Source organism: Chenopodium album, chromosome 19 (assembly GCF_948465745.1).
Source record: "Chenopodium album chromosome 19, dcCheAlbu1.1, whole genome shotgun sequence".
Taxonomy (NCBI): Eukaryota; Viridiplantae; Streptophyta; class Magnoliopsida; order Caryophyllales; family Amaranthaceae; genus Chenopodium; species Chenopodium album.
In genome coordinates, this window is record NC_137852.1 from 40,133,756 (window position 1) to 40,145,563 (window position 11,808).

The following is an 11,808-nucleotide window of genomic DNA, read 5'->3' on the forward strand; positions in this document are numbered from 1 at the left end:
GAATAATTCATCAGAATAATTTTCTACCCCAAACTATGAAAAAGAATTAACATTAATACAATGACTATACATATATATATATATATATTAATCATCTATTAACAAGTGAATGATTGTATACTAATATACAAATGATTATCTATCAAAATGGAAAAGAACATTTATTAAATTAAAAACCCACTACGAACTAGTTTAATTAATGCTTACTTTTCTCCAGATTTTTTGTTTTCTTTTCTAAAACTATTTCCTTCGTACTGCAATAAAAATGAACATTCATCAAACACCTTTGATGTTCTAATAATCGTATGTTAATATGTGAAATTGTGAATGACCATGTATTATTATGTGATTGAACATTTACCAAAATAAAAACGAACATTCATCAAAATAATTCTCCACTTCAAACTATGAAAAAATGATCATTGTTACACGAATGACTATAATTATTAAATACATATGAATTGAATGAGCATTTGTATTAATTAAATGAGAGTTTTTTCGGAAAAAAAAAAAAACATGTGAATGATAGTATACTAATGTATAAATGAGCATTTATCAAAATGGAAATGAACATTCATCAAAAGAAAAATTTCACTACGAATTAATTTTATTAATACTTACATTTTTCCAGAATCTTTGTTTTCCTTTTCTGGAACTATTTTCTTCGTTGTACAAAAAAAAAGAAGAATATAATGATTTGATTTACTAGTTTTTGAACAAAAATTACTAAAACTATAGTAAATGCTTACATGATGGATTTTCCACAGTTGATGTTTTAATAATTGTTTTGAAATACAATCACAACAAAAAAAAAAAAAAAAAAATTAGTAAAACCTAGGTTTCTTACTCTTTTTTGAACCAAATATGAACAAAACCACTTATTCTTTCGAATTTCATCTTGTTTTGTTGAATTTTGTAGTGATTGAACAATTTTTATTGATAATTTGTCTCAAATTCGTAGAAATTTCGGGTTTGAAAAAGTAGATCAATGGGTTTAGGGAGAGAAATTGGGTGAAGAGAGAGAAAATGGGTAAGGAGAGAGAAAATGAAATGAAATGATGATTTGAATTATTTTTTTTTATTTTTATCTATAGGTGGGTAAAAAGTGTGGTTACTATTCAGTTACTACACAATTACAAGGGTTGTTGGGTTTGTTTATGCATTATTTAGGGGTGGGGGTGTAGGGATAAATAGCTATACTAGAGTCTAGGAGTATATAATTACCCTACGTGAGAGCACAATTTTATACTCTTCCCACATAGAGGTGTGCCAAATTCAATTAAGGGTGTGCAGAATCAAAATCTTCCAAATTTCAAACCCACTTTTTTTTTATTTTTTTTTTATTATTTTTATTTTTTTAATTTAAACAAAACTAAGGGTAGACTGGAGGCCCACATATTGAAGAAAGTCATTTTCATTGGTATAAAAGTAACAAAGAATGGCCCACCTTTATAGACCCAATTACCCATTTTTATGATCCAACCCACGTGAGTTTGACCCACCGGTCTTCGCCCAGTTTCTTCCCTCCGATCCGCTGTCACCGCCTTCTTCTCCTCCTCCTCTCTTTCTTTCGTCAATTATTTTCTGCTCATACTTCTTTTGACCCACATCAATTCCAATTCTCACTCTTAAAAATTGAGCCAATGTTTGCTGATTACACAAATTACCCAAAACCCACCAAAAAAACCAAGAAAATTCTGCAGATTTTTTGTTCTGAAACAAATCAAATGAATATTATTATGTTTCTTTGATTTCTGGGTGTACCCTTTTGAATGCATAAGAAAACCCAATTCTTTGGATTTTGATTTTATATACAAAGTTTTAATTTTTTTTTTGAGCATGTCTGATTTGGTGGCCCGCACCGGTCGTCTTCAACAAAGATATAATGATGGCTGTCGCCTTGTTGCTGGGTATTCTCTATCTTTCCTTTTTTTTTTCATCTTTACACTTTAATTAAGTTTTATTTGCTATATTCTATGTTTAATGATATGATTTAATGAATATTTTGTCCTGTGATATGAAGTATGTTTTTTTTGTTGATTTGATGTGTTGGGTTATTTTTATTAAATTTAATGAAATTTTGTTTTTGCCATTGTCGTTTTCCGAATGTTGTTGTCATTGAATTGTAGGTCAATATGGAGCAGTGATAGTTTCTTTTGTTGGGGTTCCTTGTGTTGATTGTTACATTTTTGGTCAAAATTGTGCCAATGTGGGTATTTATATCTTTGTTCTTTAACAGTTTGATCGATTTCCGAGATATTTTCATTGTAATTATTAATTTTTGGCTGTCACCTTCTTGTTTAATTTATTAGCAAATGAGAAACCTTATTCTCAATTGAAAAGGTCTATTTGAATATTGAATTTTATTTTATTGTAAAATATAATTTGTTTGACAATTCTTGGTTATTTCATTGGTTAGCTACTTAGCTGAGAAACCTTAGTCTTGTTTGACAATTGAGCATACAAGTGATTTGGGGTTATGCTTTTGGTTTCTGTGTTTAGGCTGCCTGTATTCTATTTTCTTGTTCAACATTGTGATTGGTGAAAGGAATTGGTTTTAGAAAACATAATTGACTTGAAATCTGTTGTTCTTTTTCTTTATGTAGCTATTCAGTCGGTGTTACTTTAGGTTGTAGGATAAGGATTAGGTGTGGTTGTGAATTTGAGAGGTTTGGGTACATGCTTTTGGATAAAGATTGTTGCTGTTATGATTGCAACTAAAACAAGTCCAATTAGACTTATGGTAGTTTGGAGGTATAAAACTTGTCCTTAATTAGTTGAAGTTCAATGGTAGAGAGCAATGTTTGAAAAAGCGCGCTGAGGTGCAAGGCGTTAGAGGTCATGCGCTTTTTATGGTCTAGGCGAGGCGACTTCAATGAGGCGCAGCTAAGGCGCACCGAGGCGCGCCTAGGCGCACTAAGGCGCAGCTTAAGGCACAGCCTGAGGCGCATAATGAGTTTTTTTCCAGATTTTTTTGTTTCTTATTATATGCGCCTCACTTCAATGAGGCGCGCCTTAGGCGCAAGGTACTCCAAAACGCCTTGGTGCGCCTTGAGCCTTTTTATGAGGGTTGATGGAGAACATGTTGGCAAAAGAAAAGTATTAGAGAAAATGTTCTTGAAGAATAGAAGTTACGTAGTATTAAATAGGCATTCGACAATCAACATTCTTCAAAAGGCTAATAAAAGCAGTAATAGTTGGGTAAAATCTTCTTTTTGAGGTTGTTGTATTGTTGGACCCATGAGTAAATATCATGCATGCTTTTGCTCAAAGTGCCCGCCGGGGGGGGGGGGGGGGTTGGGTCGGTCTATACGAGCTTTTTAATTTGTTGATCATGTGAACTTGAGGGCCATTCCTCATGTTAAGAGAGTGGATATATTGCTCAACACATGGGATGCACACATAAGAATTCGGAAGGAAAACTCACTTTGTTACAAGCCCCATCTTTAGCAATTTAGAATGAAGAGTGCACTAATTCCTACTGTCTACAATTCTTCTAGTTTTTTATTTTTATTTTTTATATAGAGAGTGTAATCAATAAGAGTACATTTTTCTTGTCCAATAAAATTTTGCATAGGCAAATCTTATGCTATAAGTTTAGTGAGAGTAAGCTTAGGTCTTTGCTATGCTATTTGGATTCTGATATCAGTGTTAAAAGACATTGGATTTTATTGGTCCAAAATGAATGTATCAAGAATCCATAATCTTGTCAGGATAACTGGCCTAGTATTCAATTATGAGCTAACTTGAATAGTCACCTAGGATATACTAAAGTGGAACATAGTAAGCGCTGTGATAGATGTTTAAGACTTAGTTCATGTATGAGTACTTTGATAATTTGATGTATGTTTATCCTGGAACTGAATCTAATTAAATTCCAGCTTTGGGTTGGTAATTATGAATCGTTTTAGCTCTTTTCTTATAAGCTTATTATTTAAGAGAGCAATTAAATTCGTATTGGCGAACTCTTGATGAAGCACCAGTGGTTCCCAAAGGTTGATCACATCTAACATTTATGGAGTATTATATTGTAATGCTGAGGGGTCATTTAGATGGGGCTTTTTTCTCCAACAGATACAGAAATGTCATTGTAAGATCTTTTGAGGTGTTTAATATAACAAGTTCTCGACATGTGGGGGTGCTTTGTCTTTTAGAATTTCCCTTTTGGTGATCTAGCTCTAGAGTGGTAAGCCGGTAACTGCTAATTACTGCCTTTTGAACCACGCAGTTAAACTAAATGACTAAAGTGGAGAGTTAAACACGATTGTTACGCCACTATTTGTTATTGGTCATACTACAAATTCTACAATATGTATAAGTGTACATTATCTTCTAGTCCGTTTAGCTTTCCTCAGCTAAATTGTGCCTTTATAACCAGTAATGCCATACATGCTTGCTAAGTCCTCTAGGGTTAATTTATTTAAGCTATTATGACCCAAGTGAAAGCAATATCATGAGATTCCTAAGGTGTCTATTTTACAAATCACTTGTTTGCTTTATTATGCTGCTGCCTAAATTTAAGTCAGAGTACGTTTAGCTGGCAGGAAGCAGGTTGAGCTTTCTAAGCAATCATTAACTATGCCCCAACAAGGTTGTAAACTCTTGGCAAGGACTATTTAGTCTAACATATAGATTCAATTGTTTCAGGGTATTTATTTTTTGAATATTGGGTTTATTAATTTATGATAAGTGCTGAGCAACCTAGTGAATGTTTGATAAACTAGTTGTGATAGCTAAATTTTTTGAATGTTTGATAAACTAGTGAATGGTGTCTCATTGGAGTAAAAAGGTATTGTTAGCCCATTGGATCTGATTTAGCTAAATATCTCATGGCAGGTGTATACCATTCAGATATAGAAATGGCGAGGACAATAGTAATGACGATTCAGAGAGCAATATTGAGGTACTTATGATCAACTCGCAGAGTGGTCCAGGTCTTCTCTTCCCTAAGGTATGGAGAATTTTTTATACATTCTTCATGAAATAATTTTTTATACACTGGCACTTGGCATTTTATATTTAACCATGAATCATGACCATATAGTTTGCTTGGGAGGTCAGTAGTCACTTACCTGCAAATAATCCTATTAAATTGAATCTTCTTCTTATGTTTTCATAAAAGCTGCCCCTATGTTGACCATCAACTGTTGATGCCACCCACTAAACTTTTTTGTGTAATCTTTGATGAAGCTCTCGCCCAAGATTGTGTTTCTGGTTTGGGTACCTTGTTTTGGAAACTTCAAACTAAAGAGAATATTACGATGATTATTGATGAAAAGGCATCAATCAGTTAAAGACAATAAATATTCATTTGATTGGTATTCTATTTAGATATCAAAATGCTATTATCTTTCTATTTTATTCCTTTAATAGGTGCCATATTTTACTTTTAATATCCAAATTAGGTGTGTTGAATAAAAATCTAAATTAGAGATATTATTGCCTCCTTTTGATGTCCCTTGTGAGGCTGGAAATAACAATCTGCCTTCTTTCCATTCTCTTCTCCATTGAAGGTCTTTTATTGAGATTTAGTGTTGGTTTTATGATTTGTACGTAATTACAATTCCCCCCCTCCTCCCCCCCCCCCCAAAAAATTTTTAAGTCTTATAACTTATTCCATGTACAACCAAGTTATTCACTATTCATTCTTAAGCAGGGGAGAACACATGTTTATCTCGTTTATGATTTGATAGGGACACCACAAGTTGGAGGAAATTTTGAAGCAATTGGGTTGGATGCTTATTTCATAGACTAACATGAAACTACTATTTTTTTTGGTTGACCAAAATTTCTTTTTTTTTTTTTTTTTTGTTAGAATTAATTGGTTTTAAAGGTGACTAGGATGTCAATATTTACATAATCCCCTTTGATTACCTTGTACAACAACAACAACAACAAAAAGAAAAGAAAATCATAAAAGAGCTTATAAGATTTGTCTTGTTATGTACTTTCAAAGTACATCTTTTGTTCTCTTTTAATTGCACATATTTCTTTTTGGCAAATTGCATAATACTTGCTACAACATTGCTTTATTTGGCTTTTGGTTATGGGTCCTTTCTTTTATATCAGTTGCAAATAGAAGAGTATGAAGTATCAACTTTTTATGCTCTTAATGTTTCAATATATTTACTACATGATAGAATGGGATAAATGTTAAGAATTGTGAAAAATACGGTAAGGAAAACTGAATAAATGAGTGTAAGACCAACATTAGAAAAATTGTAGAGAAAACTTTGTCCTAAATGAGGTAAAGTGACTAATCTGAGACATTTCTAAATAAAAATTGGGCAAGTTTTTTTGAGGAGGGAGCAATTATTACGCAATATTAAATTTATTAATGGTCAAAGTTTTGTGTTGGGAAGCGCAAATTTCAAGCTACATAAACTGCTAATAACAAAGGGAGTATAATATTTGAAATATTAGTATATAATTATTTAGGATTATGTCCTTTAAAGAAGAAATATCAATAGAGATATAGACTTGTAGACATGTAAAGAGAAAGAGAGCAAATTATCTAGGCATCTCGAGAAGTTTATTGGTGTAGACATGTAGTTGCCCTTTTGGTCCCAAAACAATTATTAGTTTAGAGAATAAGGCTATAAAGGTGGAATATTATCTTCTCTTCATGTGTGTTTGATAATGAGAACTTTAGTTTCTACAAGGAGTTTATAATATGTTATGTTCATGAAATTGAGTGAACCATGAACTTTCTTTTTGCATGGGAGAAATGTGGAAACTCAAGCAAGTAATCTTCACTATATGCAGAATAGTTTTGATTAAAAAAAAAAAAATACTCCCTCCGTTCCCTTTTGTTCTTTACGTTTAAGAATTATGTGCGGTTATTTAGGAAAATTGATAAAGTGAGTACATTCAATCATTTTTGTCATCATAATTCATTGGGAGATGGTTAAACGGACTATTAGTAACAAAAAATAATGAAAAAGAAAAGGTTAAAGAGGAGAGATGAGAGAGAAAGTAATAATGAACATTGAAATTAGTACTTCATCCACTATAAAATTGGAAAAAGTACACTATCACATGCAAAATTGAGGACAACATGGGGATATTAAAAAATAAAGCAAGGGTAAAGTTGTCTAAATTTTATGTCTTAAAATAGAAAAATCCTAAATGTAAAGAACAAATAGGAACACCTAAAATGGAAACGTTAAAAACAAATGGGAACGGAGGAAGTAGTTTATAATCTCGTCCTTTTGAAAGTATGTTGAAAGATTGCACTTCATTTTTTTTTTTTTTTTTTATTCATATGCACTTTTATCTACATACCATATTTATCTTATGAGAGTTTTTTTTTATTTTTTTTTTTTATTTTTTATTTTTTAAATTATTATTATCATATTATATGATTAAATCTTGAGTACTTCATTGGTAGTGAATCGCAGTTCTTTCATTGTTATCTCCCTTGTAAATAATTCATCTTGTACACCTTTTTAAACCACTCTTTTTCTTAGGCAATTGTATTGTTGTCAATTTACTCTAATCATGTTAATCTTCACCTTCCCAACTTTCTCTACTGATTTACCTCATTCCGACACATGATGTGATGATAGATGATCACCTTGATTTCTCATATGTGCTTTTTATCACTTGGCTCTAGTGGGCCTCCCTCCAAGATCAAGTAGAGCTTTAGAAAGGTGATAGGACTGGAATTAGGGTGTGTTCAGTTACCTGATTTTCACTGATCTGAACTTATGTGAACTTATTACCTGAACTTATTAAAACTTATTTTAGTTGTAATTTGTACTTGGGTAACCCTTATCAGAACTTATAAAATCTGATCTGAATTACACCTGAAATAAGTGAAATAAGTGAAATAAGGTGAACTGAACAAACCCTTAATCAGTTTGTTGGATTATTGTAAATCTAAGTGAACTTTTTTTAAGAAACCTACTTAATTTTACATTGGACATGCTGTATATTAATTATGGAGCATTGATGATCTAGTTTTGATTGAACTTTCTTAGCTACTATACAAAAATCATAGAATTCTGTAGTAGAAGCACAAAATTACATGTTTGACCTGGATAAAAGGTTACATTTTCCACAGGTCATCTCAACAAGGAATTTTTATGTCACTAGGCTATTTCGTCAGTGAAATTATCCAGTGTAAACTTTTCATGTGAGCCCTACTTTATTCAAGGAAGAGATGGAAAACCCTTTTAGTTTCATTTATATTCTCTCATGTTGATTCTCCACATTTATTCATGTAAGAGAAGAAATCCCTTTTAATTTCATCATGTTAAACTATCTTTGTAATCCTACTAGGACATGAATCACACAAACAACTAGAATAATGATACTTACCTGTGTTTTGCTCACTCAATTTTTTAAAATCCCTTTTAGGGGTGTTTTAATTACTTTTACAGCTTCCTGTCTTACATCTGCTCTAAAGTCTGGCTTGCAGATTTTGGGTACGTATGTGTGCATGTCATGCCTTGAATCACATATTTTATCATTATTTTAAAACTCTCCCTCACCTTTTGTTGCTTTTTTCACAGGGGGGATGGGAAAATGATGAAACTGTTGAGGAGGCAGCTGCAAGAGAAGCAGTTGAAGAAGCTGGAGTAAAAGGAGATCTTATGGTATGATCATTTTGTTTTCACATTTTGCTTTAAAATGTCTTAATGTTCTATAGAATTCAGTGAAATGGGCACCTTGAATTGGAGGTATCTTTTTCCCCCAACTGCTAGCAATTTATTTGGTTCATAATCGCTGGACAGGTCATGATGTATGGCACTAGTTTTTTAGGTGACAGTTTTATTTAGGTTAAAATGCTAATTGAAAATGTTTGAGTTGTAGCAAGGTATTGAATTAGTAGTGATTAGAGGTAGAATTGAAGTAGCTTTTATGAAATATTACAGAATTTAATGTTTGAGTCCAAACAATAATGGTCAAAATTCCCTAATTCCACTTTACGGTACTTTATAATAAAGTATAATTTTCTACAAAGTATAGTTAAACGAAAGAGGGGGGAGGGGGGAGGGGGGGGTGTAGGATAAATTGATAGTTGTATTGAAAAGGTAGAAAGATAAAAAGTTGAAGTTGCTTGGAAAGTCAAATGATTTTCTTCAAATGTTTATTTATTTTTTAAGCTGTCAGCCATCAGTTTACTTTACCAACCAACACCTATCTCCATACACTGTTAATTCTACGTTATAACCAAATATCGCATTATTTTATTTTTTTTTCCCTTATAAGAATAAATCTTTTCTATTCCCTCCTCAGTCCCTTGTCCCATTCCACATTCCCTCACCTCTTCACACACTCTCTTTTCCCTTGTCTTTCATCCAGACACTAAAGAGAGGGTTTATTACGCCAATATGAAAAGCTGTTGCTGGCTTTCATCTATCTTTTTACTCTTTTAAGTGAAATTTTTTTACTCCTGTTTCTCTTTTTTTTTTTTTTTTTTTTTTATAAAATGTTTTTGGCAGGAAATTTGCAACTATTCTCAATTTGAGGAAATCTTCTATTTCATTCCCAATATATAAGAAAATGTCTCTCTTCTCATATATAAACCTTCTTTGTGTTTGTTTACAGCTTTTGTTCACACATCTACTGATATTGCATTATTGCGTGAATTCAATTTCGTGAATTTTGTTTTGTTGTGCCTTCTATTTATTCAACAAGATGATTTACTTATGATAGCTTGCATGACTTGACATGAGTAAAAATATTAAATGGATGAAGCTACTCCCCGTTTAGGGGGGAGAAAAAAAAATAAAATAAAAAAAGCGCCCCCAGTGACATTCTATTCTTTTCCGACCTTCACCAAGTGACTTATGAACTTGCTGACAGGAGTGTGTGTTCTATTATGAGTATTATGACATTTGATGCCTTTATTTTCACCTTGTTTCTCAGTCATCTTGTCTTTAATGTGATACCGCTCTTTCTCACCTTCATGTATGAGATGGATAATATCGGCCTTTTGATGATTCACCAATTAGTATGAAGGAGCAAGAATTAAAGAGGCACATGAGTGTTAGGATGATTATTTAAGTTGCTCAGATCAAGACACTATATTGGACTGTAGTAAGAGAGAAGGATGCCAATGATTTGCTAATCCAGGATTTAGTACTTATTTTTTAGAATAGACGTCATTGCTTAACATATCCAAGGTTCAAGGGCTAGGGAAGGAGTGTCATGGAAAGGAGAGACGTTTTAGGATTGAAAAGTTATTTGGTCTCGATCTCGCATAAGTAATTATATTTTAATTTATGTAACATTAGTATAAAGCAAGTTTTCATTTATTATCATTTAAGTAGAATGATGCTTGGTGTATTAGACTAATAGGGCTGGGGAAGGGCTTTGAGCCTTTGAAAGTGACAAATGTAATGACTTTGATGCTAATCAATAATCATGGCTGCCTTTATCCACAGATTGAAGTCATATTTTGTAACCAACTTTTCCTCATCATTTTGTTTCCTCTTGTATGCTTTAATTTCATTAGTAATTGCTTAATAATTCTTTCTTATAGATTCCCACATGCATATCTAACTTGACAAACCTATCTTTGATGTATGTGGTGGATCTTTTTGTATGGAGATTTAAGTTATTGAACACCATTCTTATTTTCGCATTAATGGGGATATTGTTAATTTTTTAATAATATCTGGTTCTTTTCCAAGACCACCCCCAGCCCCTGGGATCTTCAACTGGTTGGAACTTTAGTTAAATTATGCTGTATTTCCTTCTTTTCAGGATCTTCTTGGGTACTACAAATTCAAAAGCAAAACTCATCAAGATGAATTCTGCCCAGAAGGATTGTGTAAAGCAGCTATGTTTGCTATGCTAGTCAAGGAAGAACTCGGATCGTGGCCTGAGCAAAGCATGCGAAATAGATTCTGGCTTACTGTTCCTGAAGCAGCTCAGAGCTGCCGCCATGCATGGATGAGAGTTGCTCTTGTTGATGGCTTCCTCAAATGGCATGGGGACAAGTTTGCAGATAGAGATAGAGAAAGAGATGGCTCGGATTCATAAGGCTTCAAAAAACATTGTGGGAAATAATAGTAGAGGATGATTCCAAGGCAATATTTGCTTAGTACTGTTGGTTATTTGTCGCCGTTAATTTGATGGCCATTACCAATACTGAATCTTGCACATTAAGGATTGTAGTTTGAGCTCATTTTCATTATATACATACATGAATCACCAATATTTCAGAATTAATGCTAGAAGTAACACTTTGAAAGTTTAAATATCTATGCTTAGATATGATAAGCCAATGTAATGTTGTTAAAATGAATTACTACGTATAACATTTGACCATACTTAACTACTTCGTAGTATAATACTTCTTCCGTTTCTTAATGTTAATTCCATTTTGAATCTTCTGGCTATTAAAATAATGTGGAAATTTTTTAAATTTCGCTATGTATATGAACAAACAGTCACATAAGTCATAAGATCTAATTTTATTTGTCTCAATGAGTGTTTTTTTTGAGGGAGCTCAATGAGTATTTTATTACTACTATGTAATTTTTCTAATTTTTGTTAGTGTGAGATAAGATATTTGTGATAAAAATTTGCATTAATATACGTAAATGAAACTAACATCATGAAACTGAAGAAGTAACATTCACATCAATAGTAACTAGTAAGTCTGTAAATTACCAAACTAAGTAGTATTGAGTAATTACCAAAATACCAAATCACCTCCTTGACTTGTTTAATTTGCCTCGGCTTACACTTCATATTAATTAATCAAGTCTTCTAAGAAGCTAAATTGCTGATTCTCTTCCATGTTACCTGATCTTATATTTTACCAATCCTTAAATCCCATTTCATTCACAA

The 11,808-nt window shown here is 32.4% G+C and overlaps 1 protein-coding gene across 1 annotated transcript; it reads left to right on the forward strand.

Annotated features, from left to right (window-relative positions):
- Nucleotides 1-1,644: 1,644 nt before the first annotated feature.
- LOC145595563 (nudix hydrolase 16, mitochondrial-like) lies at nucleotides 1,645-11,215 on the forward strand. Its single transcript, XM_081651976.1, has 4 exons — nucleotides 1,645-1,910; nucleotides 4,837-4,951; nucleotides 8,517-8,600; nucleotides 10,717-11,215. Exons 1-4 carry the CDS (start codon nucleotides 1,840-1,842, stop codon nucleotides 10,993-10,995), a joined length of 549 nt encoding a protein of 182 aa, XP_081508102.1. The 5' UTR covers nucleotides 1,645-1,839; the 3' UTR covers nucleotides 10,996-11,215.
- Nucleotides 11,216-11,808: the final 593 nt, after the last annotated feature.

What these genes read in the sequence shown, in the direction of transcription:
- LOC145595563 (XM_081651976.1), top strand. Translation starts at nt 1,840, where the DNA reads ATGTCTGATTTGGTGGCCCGCACCGGTCGTCTTCAACAAAGATATAAT. An exon ending in CAGGTCTTCTCTTCCCTAAG is followed by an intron (nt 4,952 to 8,516) that starts GTATGGAGAATT and finishes CTTTTTTCACAG; the next exon opens with GGGGGATGGGAAAATGATGA. An exon ending in GAGTAAAAGGAGATCTTATG is followed by an intron (nt 8,601 to 10,716) that starts GTATGATCATTT and finishes CCTTCTTTTCAG; the next exon opens with GATCTTCTTGGGTACTACAA.